The sequence below is a fragment of the Salvelinus alpinus genome, chromosome 33, assembly GCF_045679555.1.
Source record: "Salvelinus alpinus chromosome 33, SLU_Salpinus.1, whole genome shotgun sequence".
Taxonomy (NCBI): domain Eukaryota; kingdom Metazoa; phylum Chordata; class Actinopteri; order Salmoniformes; family Salmonidae; genus Salvelinus; species Salvelinus alpinus.
In genome coordinates this window covers 2179596-2200891 of record NC_092118.1, presented here as the reverse complement: position 1 = coordinate 2200891, position 21296 = coordinate 2179596, and the positions used below count along the sequence as shown (strand labels likewise).

Genomic DNA, 21296 nt, shown 5'->3' with positions numbered 1-21296 from the left:
GCTGTGTGCTCGATTGTATACACCTGTCAGCAACGCGTGTGGGTGAAATAGTCAAATCCACTTATTTGAATGAGTGTCCACATACTTTGTATATATAGTGTACCTGCAGAACAGTAATGCTCCGGGGTCTTTCCTCTAGGTACAGATCTAGGATCAGTTTCCCCTCCTCCAATCCCCACCAATAGTGGAGGAAATATCCCATGTGGTCAGTTAGTATAGTATGCTGCTTGCAACACCAGGGTTGTGGGTTCAATTCCAACGGGGGACCAGTACGAAAAAAAAAGGTGGGGAGAAAGTATGAACATGTATGCATGCACTCTTCTGTAAGTTGCTCTGGATAGGAGCGTCTGCAAAATTACTAAAATGTAAATTAAATGCAAACTGATCCAAGACCAGCGTCTTGGATAAACTTCACCCTACAGTAACATTGTGACATACAGACAGTACCTGTGTTGGAGACAGAGTTCTCCTGCTTGCATTTCCCTTTGGTGACTGAGACATCATCGATGGCAATGTCCCCTTCATAGCCCGCTCCCCGAATAGCCTCAAACATCACCTGAACAGGGAAAAAGAAAAACTTGTATTTCCATAGAAAATAAACTTCCACTTGCTACTCAGGAGACGTACTTGAATGCTTCGGTTTTGTGACTTGTGTTTTGTGACTCGCATTGTGAATAGCACCAAAGTGGTGTTACAAATTGCCTCCAAGAATATGCAGACCTACAAGTGATTTATCACACTCAGAATACCGAATATGTTTTACATTTCAACACTTCCCAAAACACTTTCCTCCTTTATGCTATACTCCCAGTCGATATTCACATCATAAGAAGGAATTCCCCTAGATTACGCCACCATTGGCGTAATAGCCGTCTTGAAAAATAGCCAACTTCTTTGTTGATTTTTTTATTATACAGAAATAAAAAACTGTGCTGAAAAGCTGCTAATTTGTACAATGTACAGTACATCAAACCAGGTAAAAAATCCCAATCTCTAGTTTGCAACGCTCCCACATAGGGAAATAGAGCCTGCGACGATAGCCCTGTGACTTCAGGCTATTTGGTGTGAGAGTGTGAAATTGCGGTACCCGGTATCCGAATACACATAGCTATGTGTGTGGTAAGACACTTAACTTGTTTAGTATAGTCTGTTTGTAATTCCAGTCTGTAGTACTGGATTTAGTAATGAAGAATTGTAAAAGAGTGACAGAGTTCTCTCTAAGGCCATGATATGAGGCCATTTGAAAAAAAGGGAGGGGAAAGAACAAACGTCCTAAAATAAATCTAGGCCAGATATTGTGACGGAAGCAACGAGCAGTTGCTTATATCTCCTGGCCACCTGTTTGGAAAAGTTTACGTTCGGCTCGCCGTTTTTACCCAGAAGGCCTTGCTTTGGATTGACAGCTTAATTACTGTGGAAAGCTGCGTCCCCAAACCCCATCCCACCGAGCTAATCAAAGATGGAGTGTAATTCCATTTGGTGAAAAAAAAAAGGAAAAACACACCACCGCCACAACAACAAGGAACACACTTTCATCCATAATGGCATTCAACTCAGACTGGAGGCTAATGCATTTGTAATCTTCCGCAATCATTCGCCATGGATATACAGTATCCATTTTTTGTCTTCTCGTTTCAATTAAGGAAGTGCTTGTTGCTTATGTTCAAAGTGCAACAAATTCCGTTATTATTTTCTACCAGGCAGTTTCCACGTGGCGTTTTCATATCACGATAGCACATTTGCTGTCCTTGTAAACCATGTTACGTGACGAAAGTCAAGTTGCTTGTGTGAGAGCGGAAAGTTGTGTGTGTGTGTGCGCTCATTCATGTTAGTGTATAGCCTCTTGACCCGTGGTTGACCAGGGACTCATTGATTACCCACTCAGCTCTCTGACCACTCTCTCTCCCTCTCCTTCTCCCAACATCTTCCTCCTCTTTCTTTCTCATTCTCTCTCTCTATTACTGAAAGAGAGCAAGAGAGAGCAATGAGAGAGTGAGAGAGAGTGAGAAAGAAAGCGAGAGAGGAGGAAGATGGGAGAAGGAGAGGGAGAGAGAGTGGTCAGAGAGCCGAGTAGGTAATAGAAGCTCTCTATTACTGAAAGAGAGAGAAAGAGAGAGCTTCTCCAATTACACACAAAGGGAAGGAGCCAAACAGGCGGACGGCGCATCTCTCTCTGCTATTCTCTAATTTAATCCTTGAATACACTCCTTTGAACGAGGGACTCCTTTGAATAAATAAAGAAAGCCTGGAGAGGAGGCTTTGACAGGGATGGAGGGAGTGGAGGGGTGGAGGAGTGAGACTATGATAGATGTGGCCAGTCTTCTCATTTGTGAGGAAGGTTGATTTGATTTGCTTGCTAGGAGGAACACGGGGGAACAAGGTATGAGGGGTGGCTAGGCTAATTGGCCAAAGGGCCGTGGCGGACGGGCGGTGTCAGGCGTAAGAGCCTGGTCACGATGTTCGATTATACTCAACAATATTAGACTCGCACTGTTATATATGCAGACACACACCGAAGGTGCGCACACACAAACACACACCTCCTAAATGTATTCTTTATCCTTGTGTGCATGTGTGTATGTGTGTTTGTGTCTGCAGCAGGCCAGCTCTTGCTATTAGTTATTATTTTTATTTATGTATTCACTTCCATGGCTCTTTCTTGTAAATCTCCTTGTCTAAAAGGCAGAGGCCAGTGTTTGCCGAAAGTGCAAGCCTGATTTATTATAGGGCAGAAGAGCATCACCTGGGGCTCTTAATACACATAAACACACACATGCGCACACACGCATACTTGTACACACACATGCACGAACACACTCAAATACACATGCACTATGGCCACGAGAGAGAGAGTGAGAGGTAGAAAGGAGAAGATTGAGGGAGACATGAGTAAAAGAGAAAGAGAAAGAGAGAAAGGGGGGTGAGAGGGAAGAAAGATAGAAAGAAAGCTGCCAAACCCTCATGAATTAAATGGTTAAAAAGCTGGATGTGTGTGTGTGTGTTAGTCGTTATTGATGTGTGTGGTTAGTCTTTGTGAAATTTGGGGAGTGTGTGAGATTTTGCAAGCTGTGTGTATGTGTGCGTGTGTGTAAGTGTCTTAATTACTATGCTCTCCTCATTTTGTATTTTCCTGCTGGAGGTGATACATTTTTAGCAGTAGAACATGTTAAACCTCAAGGGAGTAAGGAAGAAAGGAAGCAAGGAAGGAAGGAAGGAAAGATGCATTTTAAAAGTATTTCAATGTGGCCCACTTTCTTTTTTATAACACCCATTAACAATGAGCTAATTACAAAATCGCCGCCATCCACTCACTTCAAACAATCCCCATTCTCTGCTACTCTCGTCCTGCCTCCCCCTGAGGGATCCGTCCCTATAATTCCCATAGTGCCTCTCTCACATCGCCGTGCCAACCTGTTCCTGGCCGTACCACTTCCTTTGACAGGAAGTACAGTGGGCGGCGTGAACGTGGTGTTTTGCCTCCACTTGTAACCTTTAATGTTGTGCATTGATCTGTGGCCCTGCACAGAATACGCCAGGGGGGAAACAGCCTGTAGAGAGCCCCGCTTTGAAGTGCTGTGTGTGTGTGTGTGCACTGCGCTACCCAGGACAGCGCAGTGCAGCATGGGAGAAATGTGTGTTGCCCTGTTTTCCAATAAACCCAGAGGCACATCATTGGGCTGCAGGAAGGAAGGAACACAGATGGCCTCTGGGTAATCGTCGTCTCAACCGGCCAAGATGTTTAGACAACTTTTCTCTTCGCATCTTCCTTCTTAAATGTTTTTATTTTTGATTGCGGTCGTTTCAAGACATTTTTTTCTGCTTGCAAGTTGCTTTGGGGAGTAACTTGTATTTTTAGCAATAGTCTTTTTGGTGAATCCTCGCTAACATCACGACTGTTTATTGAATGTGTAGTGACAAGCAGGTTGCGATTTAACACAACATCAAAAGATGTGCCGAAAGTGAATGGATCAGCCTAGTGTGATGCCAATTGTTCTTCATTTCTGTGCATAAGTAGGCAACCATAGCCATGACAGAGATGAGCAGTAGTTGAAGACAGTACATGCCAGCTAGGTCCTAATCTCTTGCCTGCAGTAATGACCAGTAGGCTTACAGTCATTTTCATCTCGAGTTTGGGTTGGCAGTACAGTATGCTTCACTTTTCAAGAAACCATTTACTCTCATATTCTTTAAATATTATACTCTAAGCAGACATGAGTTCAAATACTATTTGAAATTATTTAAATACTTTGCTCTAGCCTGCCAAAATGGGCTGGGTTTACATTTCTGTTACTATTCCATTGCTCCATCAAGCCAGGCAATCTCAATCAAGCACAGATAAAGTATTTGAAATGATTTGAAATAGTATTTTAACCCAGTGACTTTTATTCATCAAGAAGACTGATTGGAAATTAAATCTGTTCATTGTATTGCGAGGACTGAATATGTACACTGCATTCGGAAAGTATTCAGACCCCTTCCCTTTTTCCACGTTTTGTTAAGTTACAGCCTTAATTCAGAATGGATTAAATCAACACATTTCCTCATCAACCTACACTCAATACCACATAATAACAAAGCGAAAACAGGTTTCTAGAATTTTTTGCAAATGCATTTAAAACTAAATACCTTATTCTGAGCCTTTGATTTGAAACTCGAAATTTAGCTCAGGTGCATCCTGTTTCCATTGGTCATCCATGAGATGTTTCTACAACTTTATTGGAGTCCACCTGAGGGAAGGGTACCAACACATTTCTGCATCATTGAAGATCCCCAAGAACACAGTGGCCTCCATCATTCTTAAATGTAAGAAGTTTGGAAAAACCAACACTCTCCCAAGAGCTGGCCACCTGGCCAAACTGAGCAATCGGGGGAGAAGCACCTTGGTCAGGGAGGTGATCAAGAACCCCATGGTCACTCTGACAGAGTGCCAGCGTTCCTCTGTGGAGATGGGAGAACCTTCCAGAAGAATGACGATCTCTGCAGCACTCCACCAATCAGGCCTTTATGGTAGAGTGGCCAGACGGAAGCCACTCCTCAGTAAAAGGCACATGACAGCCCGCTTGGAGTTTTCCAAAAGGCACCTAAAGGACTCTGACCGTGAGAAACAAGATTCTCTGGTCTGATGAAACCAAGATTGAACTCTTTGGCCTGAATGCCAATCGTCACATCTGGAGGAAACCTGGTACCATCCCTACGGTGAAGCCCGGTGGTGGCAGTATCATGCTGTCGGGATGTTTTTCAGCAGCAGGGATACTCATCTGGATCGAGGGAAAGATGAACGGAGCAGAGTAATGAGAGATCCTTGATGAAAACCTGCTCCAGAGCGCTCAGGACCTTAGACTGGGGCTAAGGTTCACCTTCCAACAGGACCACGACCATAAGCACACAATCAAGACAACGCAGGAGTGGCTTTGGGATAAGTCTCTGAATGTCCTTGAGTGGCCCAGCCAGAGCCCGGACTTGAACCCGATTGAACATCTCTGGAGAGACCTGATAATAGCTGTGCAGCGACGCTCACATCCAACCTGACATAGCTTGAGAGGATCTGCAGAGAAGAATGGGAGAAACTCCCCAAATACAGGGGAGCTTCTAGCGTCATACCTAAGAACACTCTAGGCTGTTTAAAAAAATATATATATTATACATATGCACACATTTCTAAAACCCTGTTTTTGCTTTGTCATTATGGGGTATTGTGTGTAGATTGATGAGGGGAAAACACAATTTAATCAACTTTAAAATAAGACTGTAAAATAACAAAATATGGAACACTAAAGGGGTCTGAATACTTTCCGAATGCACTGTAAAAGCACTCTCTCTCTCTCTCTTTATTATACAGTACAACTGTTGACCAACTCTATTAAATCATTTTCTGTCTTGAATCATTATTTCCATGCCATGAAACAGCTTCCAATTTTACATAACATAATTAGCCCTGTGTTATTAGTCTGATAATACATAATTCATAATTGGTGTCATGAATAAAGATGGCTGCCAACGTTTATCTAATCTTCCTGCATGGCACTGCCAGTCTCAGCGGGTGAGCTGTCAGTATGAGATCCCTAAATTCTTGAGTCTTTGATTGGGTTATCCATGCTAATCAACAAAGAATGTTGCTATATTGTATTTATGAAAATACTAACGACACAACGTGTCAGACTGAAATGAGGCTGGAAGGATTTATTAACCCTTATTTTACCAATGCTTTACTCTAATCCTGTGCTTTTAAATCCATGACGGGGATTGTGCAAGTGCACACTTCTGGAAAAGGATAGTGCATCAGGGAAAAGTCATTTTCTTCTACAGCAACGACCTGGGGAAGAGTTGCAATGGAGAGGAGGAGAGGGAAAGACAGGTACTGTAGAAAATCCTGACCAAAAAACCTCTGTGTATGTGTTCCCGAAACACATGAATGAAAGTGTCAGACTCGGTCTTACGTTGAAAATCAAAACAATGCTTGCACAAAGTCTTTCTTGTGTGACTCATTTATGAGGAAACAGTGGAATTTATGTGCCAGACCCGACTGCAACTCATTGACTTCTCTCTCCTGCTCAAACTCTTTCCCTCTCAGATGAACTCCTCTACTATCTGTGAAGGTTTATTTATACTAACTGTTTCCATTAGATCGAATCCGAGATATATGTAGTCTCTTCGGACAAAGACATACACTTTGCTTCCTAACAACTTGCGGTGCCACCTCCGCTCCACTCAATACCGTCTGATACTGCAATATGTGAGGGTAGCCTCAAAGTGGATATAATTGCATTTTTTCTTACATCTAGCATTGAGGGAACAAACCCTTAAAGGGGAAATTCAGGATTCAAAAAACAACAACGCGGTCATCTACCAACCTTTTTTGGTAAACAGCTGAGGGATAGGGCTATAGTAATGCAACCACTCTCAAATGTATAGACATAGCTATGAATGCAAGGACAGACGATCCATAAGATAACACTTGTAGTTTTACCCATATTTTGAAGCTATACAGTGTTTGGTTATGATTACATTTTTTTTTTTACTTTTTTTTTTAAATTGTTTTTATTTACTGTAATAAAACAAGCTTATATGTTGGGTTCTGATGGGGTAGTATTTCAAGTCAAATTAAATTGTATTTTTCATATGCGCCGAATACAACAGGTACCTTAACCAACAATGCAGTTCAAGAAATAGAGTTAATAAAATATTGAATAAATAAACTAAAGTAAAAAAATCGAATAAATCAAAAAGTAACACAAGAAATGTACATAACAATAACGAGGCTATATACAGGGGGTACCGGTACAGAGTCAATGTGGAGGCTATATACAGGGGGTACCAGTACCGAGTCAATGTGCGGGCGTACAGGTTAATTGAGGTAATTTGTGAAGTGACTATGCATAGATAATAAACAGCGAGTAGCAGCAGTGTAAAAACAAAAAGGGGGACATTCAATGTAAATAGTCCGGGTGGCCATTTGATTAGTTTAGTTGTTCAGGATGTTACATCTGCTCCTGACACGCCCTCTACTTCTCATCGTGTGTCTCCCTAACCTGCCACCACACCCCCAGCGCTCTCTCCCTCTCTCTCTCTCTGTGTGGGTGTATGTGATTGTGTGAGTTGAGACAGTTATGCTGGAGTCAGAGCAGATAGCCACCAGCTGTAACCTGTTCCATAATCAAGACCTCTACGAATACTCAGACCTGCCACTTCCATGCTGCCAGTCCGTAGCCTCTGCACAGTCAGTCTGCGTTTCAAACCATTTGTTCCGGCATAGATCTTGTTATCCTGTTGTGCCTGTTCCTCCTTAGCCTGACGCTGTGCTTCTCTCCGCTACAGTTCCGTCCGCTCTGACTGGTTCCTGTCTCCAGTTCCTCGTCTCGTCAGTCCTGCTTCCCTGCCCTGGACCCCCGCTCTACCGCTTCCTTGGATTCCGCTCCAGACCTGCTTACCCTGCCCCTACTCCCCTTGCCTCAGTTCCTAATTCCCAGCTACCCATCCAAGTTTCCCCTGGCCTGCACCCCCCCCCCCCCCACACTTTTCAATAAATACCTTATTTACCATGTCCCGGTCTCCTTGTCTGAATCTGCACTTGGGTTCACCTGCTCCGCCACACATAACATAGCAGTCTTATGGCTTGGGGGTAGAAGCTGTTAAGGAGACTTTAGGTTGACACTCCGGCACCGCTTGCAGTGCGGTAGCAGAGAGAACAGTCTATGACTTAGGTGACTGGAGTCTTTGACAATTTTTTGGACCTTCCTCTGACAACGCCTAGTAAATAGGTCCTGGATGACAGGAAGCTTGAACCCAGTGATGTACTGGGCTGTACGCAAAACCGTCTGTAGAGCCTTATAGTCTGAAGCCAAGCATTAACCATACCAGGCTTAAGTGTCGTCGTTCAGCCACTACTCGGTGAAACATAAGATATTACAGTTTTTAATGTCCCGTTGGTTGGAACTTTGTGAGAAAGTTGAACTAAGCTAATTAGGCGTTTAAGTTATATCCTTGAAGTATCAATGGCTATATATTATATTTGGCAATAAATGAAGTGCAAAAATGGATGTCGCAATCACAGTTTGCCCCATTAACTTAGTAAATGTCCACTTAATATACGCTGCAGTCGAGGATCGAAGGAGACAGATATAGCCAAATAGGCAAATAAAACCAGAGAACCCAAACAGTAAAAAACAAAAACAACACAGACTTGGGTAAATTCCCACTGTCGGAAAGAGCCCTTCTCAGTCATTATCATTGATTGGTCTGACAGAGCAGAAAAGAAAGAAAGTACAAAGGAGGGAGTTAAGGGAGGTGTTTTGCCTCAGTTCCATTGCTGGCAACCTACAGTACGGGAAGTCTGTCTGATACAAGAGAGAAAGTGGAAGAAAGAGAGAGAGAGACTATTACAAAGCCTTCGTATAAGCATCCCCCCACTTGCCAGTGCTCAGATCAAGTCTGTTTTGTTTGCATTATTCAATATCTCTATTTGTAATGTTACAGAATGTAGAGTGCATTCAACGTTTTCACATCCCTTTACTTTTTTCCACACTGAGTTGTGTTACAGCCTGAATTTAAAATTGATTGAATTCATTTTTGGGGGGGTCACTGGCCTACACACAATACCTCATAATGCCAAAGCGGAATTATGTTTGAATGAATTTTTACAAATTCATCAAAAAATGTAAAGCTGAAATGTATTAAGTCAATAAGTATTCAACCCCTTCGTTGTCAAATCAAATTGTATTGGTCACATATACATGGTTAGCAGATGTTAATGTGAGTGTTGCGAAATGCTTGTGCTTCTAGTTCCGACTATGCAGTAATATCTAACAAGTAATCTAACAATTCCCCAACAACTACCTATTACACAAAAATCTAACAAGTATGTCTCACACCAATCCAATGCTTGTAAATCCAACGAGTGAACACTTCAATGAGATGGGGGAGAATTGTAATTTGGCTTCAGTCTGGACTCAATGTCCCTTGCCCTCCCTACTGCCCAAACACAAGGATAGTGGCAGTTTGGTGTGGAGGCACTGAAGTATAATATAGGTGATATTGTGTTTATGATAGCGGAAACATAAATTATTGTTGATAAGTCACATTCATGTAAATGTCTAACTAATAAACAACTTTTGATTCAGTCCCACTATTGAACATCTACACCAAAGAGGAAGCACAACTAACATCAACGGACCTAATGTTATATGATTGTGGCCGATAGTAAGGCGAGGAGAGGCTCAAGTATGTTCTAGTGATTGAGACACAGATCAGAAAACAAGAACATACAAAAACAAAATCCCTGATTTGCTATGTAGCCAACACCTCTACTCCCTCATCTCCACCCCCTTCGCCAACCCACCCCCTTTCCGACACCCCTCCTCTCCTCTGTCAAAAACAAATGGTGTAGGAGTGAAGAGGGGGATGAATATGAATCTTTAAACAAGTTTTTGAAAGAAGGAAGCGGTGCTTTATTAATGACTTATACTTCTATTCATTATCGACCAAGACAGCGTCGGGCCCAATTTGCAGTTTAAACCCACACTTCACAGGTAGGAGAAGAAAGAACACTGTGTCCCAAATGGCACCCTCTTCCCTATGTAGTCCAGTACTTATGACTCGGACCCATAGGGCTCTGGTCAAAAGTTGTACACTATAAAGGGAAGAGGGTGCCATTTTAGGACACACCACTTTTCTCCACGCACAAACGCTACAGACACTAAAGGTGCCCCTGTAAAAAACGAATTTGTCTGTGTGAAGTCGAGTCCTTGAGGTGTGGTACAAGGTAGGTGACTTGGGAATATATAAACACAAATATAAAAGCAACATGTAAAGTGTTGGTCCAATGTTTCATGAACTGAAATGAAAGATCCCAGAAATGTTTCATACACACAAAACGCTTATTTCCCTCAGATTTTGTGCACAAATGAGTTTACATCCCTGTTAGTGAGCATTTCTCATTTGCCAAGATCAATAAGCTTATAAAACAGCATGATCATTACACAGGTGCACCTTGTGCCGTTGACAATAAAAGGCCACTCTAAAATGTGCATTCTTGTCACAAAACACAATGCCAATTTGGCAGTACGTCCAACCGGCCTCACAACCGTAGACCATGTGTAACCACGTCAGCCCAGGACCTCCACATCCGGCTTCTTCACCTGCGTGATCATCTGAGACCAGCCACCTGGACAGCTGATGAAACTGTGGGTTTGCACAACCGAAGAATTTCTGCACAAGCTGTCAGAAACCGTCCCAGGGAAGCTCATCTGTGTGCTTGTCTTCCTCACTTGACCAGAGTGCAGTTCGGCGTCGTAACCGACATCAGTGGGCAAATACTCACCTTCGATGGCCACTGGCATACAAGGAAAGTATCCTCTTCAAGGATGAATCCCGGTTTCAACTGTACTGGGCAGATGGCAGACATGTAGGCGAGTGGGCGAGTGGTTTGCTAATGTTAACGTTGTCAGAGTGCTCCGTGGTGGCGGTGGGATTATGGTATGGCCAGGTATAAGCTACAGACAATTAACACGATGGCCTTTTTTCGATGACAATTTGAATGCACAGAGATACTGTGATGAGATACTGAGGCCCGTTGTCATGCTATTCATCCCCCTGCCATCACCTCATGTTTCAGCATGAAAATGCACAACCCCATATCTGTACACAATTCCTGGAAGCTGAACATTTCGTAGGTCTTCCATGGCCTGCATACTCAGACATTGAGCATGTTTGGGATGCTCTGGATCAATGTGTACGACAGCCGGGTCCAGTTCCTGCCAATATCTAGCAACATCCTACAGCAACTAAAGAGGAGTGGGACAACATTGCACAGGCCACAATCAACAGCCTCATCCACTCTACGTGAAGGAGATGTGTCGCGCAAGCATGGGTCAAATAGTGGTAATACCAGATACTGACTGGTTTTCTGATCCACACCCCTATCTTTTTTTAAAGGTATTTGTGACAAACAGATGCAAATCTGTATTCCCGGTCATGTGAAATCCAAAAATTAGGGCTTAGTGAATGAATTTCAATTGACTGACTTCCTCATATTGTGGTATCCTGGGAGGTCTACCCCAGGGGTTGGTGATAGAGGGGAGGTACGTGTCGCAACGTTGGCTCCCTCTGCTGGGAGTACCTGGTAATTAGGGGGGGGGGGGTGCCAACCAGCTGTGCAGACCACAGAAATGGAGCACCGTGGCACACCGCAGGAGAGAAAAAGAGAGAGGCAAGGGGTGAGCCGAGAGAGGGGGATGAAGCTCCCGGAAGCACGGAGCCGAATATGAGAAGAAGGACCGAGCCAACCCTAAGTTATATGTTGTTTCATTTATTTTTTTTGCCTAGGAAAGTTGTGTTTTCTGACTAGAACCTCCCTTTGTCTGTGTCCATCACAGTGCGCTCCACCCAACACCCCACGGTTTACCACATATGGTGGAGAATGCGGGCAACTCAGTATCTTTTGGTGCCGTGGGGTCGAGTGTACATAGATAATCATGTGGGAACTGATGGCTCAGTTTATTCTCAGCCAGCAGAAGCAACAGGCTCTCCAGGAGCAAGTGCTGGAGGAGCAGCACCACCAAAACCTCTGACTGGTAGTAGAGGTAGCCTAGCTGAAAGGTGGTACGGCTCAGGAGGTTAGCACAAATCCGTTTCTGGTCAAGCTAAGGGAGAAAGATGACGTGGAAACGTATTTGTGCACCTTCGAGAGAACAGTGCAGCGGGAAGGGTGGCCCGAACCCAAGTGGGCCAGCCTTTTGGCAGCCTACCTCTCCTCGAAGGCCCAGAAGGCCTATTTTGACTTGAATGCCAACCAGGCAGTGAATAATGAGGGACTCAAATGTAAGATCCTGAGCTGTTATGGATTCAGCCTTGCACATCTGGTCCATGACTGAGCCTTTAACTCTACCAACTCTCCCTGTGCTCAGATGAGCGACCTGGTGCGTCTTACCAAGGGCTGGCTACTGACCGATGTACCCTCCCTCCCGATAATCGATAAGGTTTTCCTGGATAGGTAGCTTCAGGCCCTCCCCTACGAGATGAAGAAGGCAGTGAGCATGCAGAACCCCCAAAGCCTGTAGGATTTGCTGACTGTGGTGGAAATCCACCAGAACACCCAGGACCTCCGCCCGGGCGGAGAGAGCGGATTCGGGGTGGGGGATGGAAAGCACAGAGAGAGGCTAGGAGCTGAAGGGGGCCCAGCCGAGGCCGTGAAGCGGGAGGGAGACCCGAACTGACGATGACGTCCGCTGCTAGACCCAGATCAGAGGCGCTGCTATGAGTGCGGCAAGCCGGGACACCAGCTCAGGAGTAACCCGGACGGTGAGCTACGTCACCTCCTGTTGGGCAAACACCAAGACGGCCCCTCTGATGGTTCCAGTACGAATCGATGGCATCGACACCAGTGCTCTGCTGTACTCCGGTAGCATGGTGACCTTGGCCCAACCACAGTGGCTCACATGAGAGGGGAAAGACGAACTGGGGGACAAGGAGATAATGGTTTCCTGTGTACACAGGGACATGAAGAGGTACCCAACCATGCCGGTGCAGATAACCACCCTGAGGGGGGCGTGCCAGATGCGCGTGGGGACAGTTCCTAATGTGCCCATGCCCATTCTCCTTGGTAGAGATGGCACTCTTCCAGGCATTATGGAGGAGGGACCTGGGGAGGTGCGCGTGTGAGGTAGGAAGGAGAAGGAAGCGAAAAGTATCACACTGGAGCTCTTCCATTTATTTAGCTGGGTGGTTATCTGGTCGGAAATCCTGACAGCGTTTACCATTCACAAACATATGGGCTAATAGAACGCTTCAATAAGACCCTAAAGCAGATGATGAAGAAGGTCATTGAGAGAGACAGGAGGAACTGGGACCAGCTTCTGGCCCACCAGATGTTCTCGGTGTACGAGGTACCCCAAGCGTCCACTGTGTTTTCCCCCTTTGAGCTCCTGTATGGCTGTCGGCCCCGCGAACTGCTGGACCTAGCCAAGAAGGTCTGGGAGGACCAACCAACCCCCCTTGACAGCTTGGTGGAATACGTTGAGGAGATAAGGGAGAAGATGAGGACAATTCGGCAGGTGGTGAGGGATCACATGGCCCAGGCAAAACTCACCCAGGAGCGTGTATACAACCAGGAAGCCCAACCATGAGAGTTCCACCCGGGTGAGAAGGTCTTGGTGCTGATCCCAACAACAGAGAACAAATTCCTATCTATGTGGCATGGGCCCTAAGACATCGTTGAGCGGGTAGGCGATGTCAATTATAAGGTCCGCCAACCGAGGCGGGGAAAACCCCTCCAGATGCCACGCACGAGAGGAGCGCAACGTGGACCTGGCGACAGCAGAACCCGCCCTCCGTCTAAGTTTCCATGGGGGTAGACCTCAGTCCGACCCAACGACAAGCTCTCTGAGAGTTGGTCCAGCAGAATACGGCCGTGTTCTCCGAGGCACCGGGGTGCATGGATCTCGTGGAGCATCATATCAACACGTCCGGGAGAAAAAGTGCGTAAACGGCCATACTGGATACCAGAAGCCCAGAGGGTGGCGGTACAGCGGGAAATTACGATAATGCTGGGGGGGGGGGGCATTCTCCACCCCAGGGGGTTGGTGAGAAAGGGGAGGTAGGTGCCGCAACTTAAGGGAGTCTCTGCTGGGAGTACCCGGGCTTGGAACCCTCACACTGATGGCACCAATTAGGGGTAATTAGGGGAGAGTGCCAACCAGCCGTGCAGGCCACATAAATGGAGCACCGTGGCACACCGCGGGAGAGAAAACGTGAGAGGCAAGGAGTGAGCCGATAGAGGGGAACGAAACTCCCGGAGGCACGGAGCCGAAAATGAGAAGAAAGACCGAGCCAACCCTAAGTTATTTTTTGTTAGCCTCTTATGGCTGAGATCGGATAAGATACCGTTAACGGGATTGATTTGACAACAGCCAGTGAAAGTGCAGATAAAATTGTTGTCGTTCTTCCCACCACAGTGTCCGATTTCAAAAAGGCTTTACGACGAAAGCACACCAAACGATTATGTTAGGTCAGTACCTAGTCACTGAAAAACACCGCCATTTTTCACAAAAAGCAGAAATAGAGATAAAATGAATCACTAACCTTTGATGATCTTCATCAGATGACACTCATAGGACTTCATGTTACACAATACATGTATGTTTTTTTCGATAAAGGTCATATTTATATCCAAAAATGTCAGTTTACATTGGCGCGTTACGTTCAGTAATGTTTTGCTTCCAAAACATCCAGTGATTTTGCAGAGAGCCACATCAATATACAGAAATACTCATCATAAATGTTGATGAAAATACAAGTGTTATGCATGGAACTTTAGATGCACTTCTCCTTAATGCAACCGCTGTGTCAGATTTAAAAAAAAGCTTTCCCGAAAATCACACCATGCAATAATCTGAGTACAGTGCTCAGACACAAAACCAAGCCATACAGATACCCGCCATGTTGTGGAGTCAACAGAAGTCAGAAATAGCATTATAAATATTCACTTACCTTTGATGATCTTCATCAGAATGCACTCCCAGGAATCCCAGTTCCACAATAAATGTTTGTTTTCTTCGCTAAAGTCCATCATTTATGTCCAAATACCTCCTTTTTGTTCGCGTGTTGAGTTCACAAATGCAAACTCACGAAGCGCGGGCAAGTCCAGGCGAAAAGTTCAAAAAGTTATGATACAGTTCGTAGAAACATGTTAAACGATGTATAGAATCAATCTTTAGGATGTTTTTAACATAAATCTTCAATAATGTTCCAACCGGAGATTTCCTTTGTCTTTAGAATTGCAATGGAACGCAGGTCACTCTCACGTGAGCACGCATGATCAGCTCATGCCACTCTGGCAGACCTGTTACTCAATCAGCTCTCATTCGCCCCCACTTCACAGTAGAAGCATCAAACAAGGTTCTAAAGACTGTCGACATCTAGTGGAAGCCTTAGGAAGTGCGATATGACCCCATAGACACGGTATATTCGATAGGCAATGACTTCAAAAACAACAAGCCTCAGATTTCCCACTTCCTGGTTATATATTTTAATCAGGTTTTGGCCTGCTATATGAGTTCTGTTATACTCACAGATATCATTCAAACAGTTTCAGAAACTTCAGTGTTTTCTATCCAAATCTACTAATAATATGCATATATTAGCAACTGGGCCTGAGTAGCAGGCAGTTTACTCTGGGCACCTTATTCATCCAAGCTACTCAATACTGCCCTCAGCCATAAGAAGTTAAGTTAATTTTTTGTTGCCTAGTGAAGTCGTGTTTTCTGACTAGAACCTCTCTGTGTCCATCTCTGGGCGCTCAACCCAATACCCCACAGTTGACCACAATGTGAACTGTAACTCAGTGAAATTGTTGCATTGCGTTTATAAATGTCTGTTTTTAAAGCTGAATGCAAGCTGAGGATTTATCTTAATTCGTTTGTCGGACCATGCTGAGGAACTTGACCCTGACTTCGCATGGTTAAATTAATTTAAAACTGTTTGCAAACAGGAAACTGAATGGAACAACATGTTGTCGCGTAGGCATAACAAATTACACACCCAAGCAAGCAATCTGAACCCCCTCTCCAGCCCTCTTCCTTTTCTTCTCAGAGCATTCATCATCGATTCCATTTTTCCTCACACACACTCACACACACACACACACACACACGCACACAGTATCTGGAATCATTACGAAAACAACGAGGAGGCCCTGTCTACCTCATAAATATTCCTGGTAATTGACCTGTCATAACTAATTGCTGAAGGGGGCAGGAGACTGGGAGTATGTGTGTGTGTGGTGTTGTGTGTGTGTAATAAAATGTCTATCTATCTGTGTGTGTGTGCATGTGAATGTCTATGCATTTGTGTATATCCAAGCATGTGTGTGTGTCTGTGTGTGTGTCTAGGCATGTGTGTGTTTTTGTGTGTGAGCGTGCGCCTTGCTGCTAAAGCTACCATTCTTTGGTCTTGAGACGATGGGGCCAACAAACAGACCAATGTGGAACAATCGCGTTTAATTTGGTCTCAGGGCTGTGGCCGGGGGAGAGAAGAAGACAAGGTTGCTTAATGGGTGGCAGATTGGACCGTTGGACTGGTTTATATTTACTCTGGACTATAGGGTTGTTTCTGGGTGTCGCGGGTTGTTTGAGTAAATATTTTATTACTTCACTCTCTCTGGTGGGGAAAGGTGAATGCGTATGCTGTGTGATGTTTTCCGAGGCGGACATCCCATGCATTTAAACACGCACACACAATGACACACCCACCAACACACACACAAGCAGTCTTAGACAGCCTACAAGCAAGGTTGCTGACAGGCAAACCAATATGTACACGTTCCTCTACTGTAAATACACACGTGCAAACACACACATGTAAACACACAGAAGAGCCTTATATCCACACTCTTGCTGACCCAGATACATGCACACACACACACACTCAAGAACGCAAAGACATTCACACCTGCATGCGCACCAACACACACTCAAGAACGCACATGCACACACAAACACACACTTGACTCAGCATAAACGGGCAACCTGGGGAGATGAGACGGAGCCCTGAGTGGTAATCACTGCACACTACACACACAGCACACTGAGTCAGCACTTCAGCCCGCCAGAAACCATAGTGGGAGTAAGGTTCAACGGAGGCCCTTGTGGAGACAAGTGGACCTCCATAGCGTGCCCACCAGATTTAAATTATTATATATATTTCCATAACTTCATTTTGTACATTAAAGCACTGGACATTCTGTGGATTACCCATTTTCTACATAAACCATCGGTGTCCTATAAAAACCTTGTATCAAAGTTTTTGTTCATGACATTTTTCACGTAAATTGAAAGTAGTTATCCTCTCCAATGTGCTGTGAAAGTTTCTTATTCTCAAGTTTATTTGAAAACTACAACTTTTAAAACAAGGTTTTTCAAGGATGTGGATATTTTGTCAATAGGGTATTTTTGTCTAGGCATGCTCGCGGAAAATTGTACCTGGAAGGGTCCGCTGGGGTTGACGTTGATATTGGCCTGAATCCAGTCAGGACCCTGGTTCCCATCCAGAGTCCAGACCCGATCGCCCACAGAGGCGATGCTCTTCACCCTCAGCCACACATTCAGGGAACCTAGATGTGGAGGCAGAAATAAGTTCAGGGGTTTGAGGGGGTGTATGTGTTTGTAAGTGTGTGTATCTGTCTCTTTACGTTAATGCCGGTACCTTGTGATGTATTTGTATGTGAGGCGTATACTTTGACTTTACATGCATACAATATACATATTAAGTACTGTATATTATTTTCATCACACCCTGGTGTTAGGACAATATAATCTCAAGGTGGGGCGCCGAGAGCTAGGGAGAAAGCCACCAACCTAAGTTATGCATTGAAATACCACTACTGCTTGTGTTTAGGAGAACCCAATATATTATTCACAAATCTCAGCTGGGTGCAGAAACAAAGGAAAGTGTCCTCAGTTGAAAGGGAAAATAAACGTATATACTCTCAGAAATAAAGGGCTACAAGCGCTTGTCACTTGGGTGGCACCCTGGAAGGTCCTCCTTTGTTCTTTTGATTTGGATCTCTTTTAGTCCCCATTTAGACCAATCTTCCAAGAGTCCTTAAACATTCAAATACAATTTATAATACAAAACACATTTTCACATATAACACACTATTACAAACATACAATATACTAACATAATGACCCAATAAATACTCAATCTAAAAAATATTGATTCTTCATCTACTATAGTCCCACAACATTTCTATGTATTCTATTTTAAATCGTTTTAAAATAATGTTTAAATTTATATATTGAAAGGTTTCTAGTTTGCTCAGTTCATTTATTCAATTTCTTTATTGCTCTAAATCGAAATGTTCTTTTGCCTATTTCTCTTTTCTGTCTGGATAACGCATAGATGGTGGACAATCTATTCCTAGTATTTACGGAATGTCTGTCTCTTACCAACTGAATACCGTTGTGAATAGAACTTGGCCGTTTTAAATGATGTATATTATGAAATAAAATGAGCATGTTTTTTTCAATTATCTTGTCGATTGATGACCAACCAAGAACACTGCGCATGACTGCAACAGAATAACCATATATCCACCTTAAAACAATCTTTGCTGCTTTATTCTGTGCATTCTGCAGCCTCCTAACTTCACTTGATGATGCATTTCCCCAGACCACAGAACAGTAGTTCACCTGCCTCTCAATTAATGATTGTGTTATTTGCTGAATAATTTTTCCTGGTAAATATTTAGCTATCCTTCTGATTATGCATGCTGTTTTAATATTTTTTTTTACATAGATTAGTTATTTGAGACGAGCATGATAAGCAGTTGTCTAGCTGCACTCCCAATAGTTTGGTTTCTGCCACTTCGTCAATTTGTACTCCCCCCATATTTAATTGTATCCCATGCTGTTTTGGCCTTTTCCTAGTTGAACAGACCAACATAACTTTGGTTTAGCAAACCCACTCCCTGATATTCTCCAAATCTCCTTGTAAAGCCTGCTGTACCTGTTGAACCGATTGTCTTGCTGCATAAATTGTAGTATCATCTGCAAATATAGTAGCTTGAGTTTCAACTAAGGCATAGGGAAGGTCGTTGGTATATATTAAATAAAGAAGTGGCCCAAGGCAGCTGCCCTGCGGTATTCCACAGTTTAACACGAGGGGGAAAAAATTAACCATTGATATAGGTGGACTGTTTCCTGTCAGTTAGATATGACTGTACCCAAATCAATGCTACCTCCTTAAAACCGTAATGCATACATTTTGTCAAAATTATTTCATGATCCACTAAATCAAATGCTGCACTGAAATCTAAAAATAGTACACCCACAAACTTGCCATTATCCATAGCATTGAGCCACTGGTCAGTCATGTCAACCAATGCAGTGGTAGTGGAATGGTTTTTGCGATAAGCATGCTGATTGGCTGTAATCAGATCATTCTTTTCCATGTATTCCCATGTTTGTCTACTCACAATACCCTCCAATATCTTACTGAGTGTCGGGAGTAGACTAATTGGTCGACTATTGGCAGGAGTAATGGGTTCTTTGCAGTCTTTCGGAATAGGACACAGTTTCGCATACATTCGCAAACATCCCCTTTTCCAGTGACCAATTAAATATGTATCTCAGTGGAGCTGCAATCTGGGGAGCAGCACAGCGAAGCAAAATATTGTCCATAAGACCATAACCTGTAGATTTACCATCAGGTAATGACTTCAACAGGTTTAACACCTCCTCCACTGACACCGTTTGCAGACTAAAAGAGCAGAACTTGTTGCTCATAATATGATCATCAATCCATTGGACAATAGCTTGTTTGGAAGAATGTATGTCTACATTGTTGCTCAGTAATTTCATTTTCTGTGTAAATAAATCTGCAAAACAATTGACAATATCAACTGGTTTTGTTATTATTCTCCTGTCAACTTCCACACTAGATGGGCATGATGAGATAGATGTACCAAGTAAGCCCTTAACTGTGTTCCATACCTTTGTAGAATCATTTTTACAATCAATAAAAGCATTGTTGTAAAATAACTTTTTTTTTCTTTCGATTCAATTTAACTGCATAACTACGTAATGTTCTATAATTCTGTTCATCAATTTCTAGTTTTGACTTGGCTGCTAAGACTTGCCATATTTCTTTGAGAAAAAGCCTCACCCAGTTCATCATCAATCCATGGAGATGGACGGGCACCAACTGTACTCTTTCTTATAGGGGCATGATGGTCCATTACCTCAGTGAGCAAATCAATAAAACATTCTGTAGCGTGATTTAAATCATCCTCTAGATAAATCAGCTCCCAGGGTACAGCAGCCACATCATTTAGAAATAGCTCATAATTAAATGTTTTAAAATTTATTTTGACCACAATCCTAGGGGGTTTCTTTGGAACCTTGGTGTTCATGGTTATGTTCACAATATTATGGTCTGTCCAGCTCACTGGCATTGATCTGGCTTTTAAGCATTGCAATGGTATATTTCAGAAAATCAGATCAATGCATGTGTCTGAACGATGATCCAACTTAATTGAAGATCTAGTAGTATCATTAACCATTTGTTTCAAACCACAGTTCTTGGCATATCTCATAAATTTTGTTCTATTCGAATTATTGTGATCCTTCCAATTTATATTAAAATAACCCAAGATAAATGCATCTCTGTTGCTATCTGTGGCCTGGTCAAACCCAGTACATAAGTCATCCAGATAGGACACCTTAGAGCTAGGAGGTCTATACACACATCCTATCAATATGGGTGCCTGGTGAGGGAGATGTACTTGAGCCCATAGTGCCTCTATTTGACATACATTAAGGTCATCCCTCTTAAAAGGTATATGATTCTGAATATACAGTGCTACTGTCACGCCCTGACTTTAATTATATTTGTTTTCTTTATTTTTTTGGTTAGGTCAGGGTGTGACAAGGGGTGGTTTGTTTAGTTTTTGTATTGTCTAGGGTTTTTGTTATCTATGGGGATTTTGGATTGTCTAGGGGTTTGTAGGTTTATGGTGGCCTGAGTTGGTTCCCAATCAGAGACAGCTGTTTCTCGTTGTCTCTGATTGGGGAGCCTATTTAGGTTGCCATTTTCCATGTTGGTTTTGTGGGTAGTTGTTTCCTGTTTTGTGTTGCACCTTTCAGGACTGTTTCGATTTTCGTTGTTTCACTTTGTTATTTCGTGTTCAGTTATAATAAATTAACATGGACACTTACCACGCTGCGTTTTGGTCCAATCTTTCCTGTTCCTCAGATGAAGAAGATCGTTACAGCTATACCCCCACCATTCCTATTCCTGTCCCT

General features: G+C 43.5%; 1 protein-coding gene across 1 annotated transcript in view; it reads right to left on the bottom strand.

The window, feature by feature from the left end:
- LOC139562913 (MAM domain-containing glycosylphosphatidylinositol anchor protein 1) overlaps window positions 1-21296 on the bottom strand; it is a 407306-nt gene that overhangs the window by 12635 nt on the left and 373375 nt on the right. Inside the window, exons 17-18 of the mRNA XM_071381072.1 lie at window positions 17472-17602; window positions 448-556 (exon numbers count right to left, since the gene is read on the bottom strand). Coding sequence (XP_071237173.1) covers window positions 448-556; window positions 17472-17602 — 240 coding nt within the window. The remainder of the gene's footprint in view (window positions 1-447; window positions 557-17471; window positions 17603-21296) is intronic.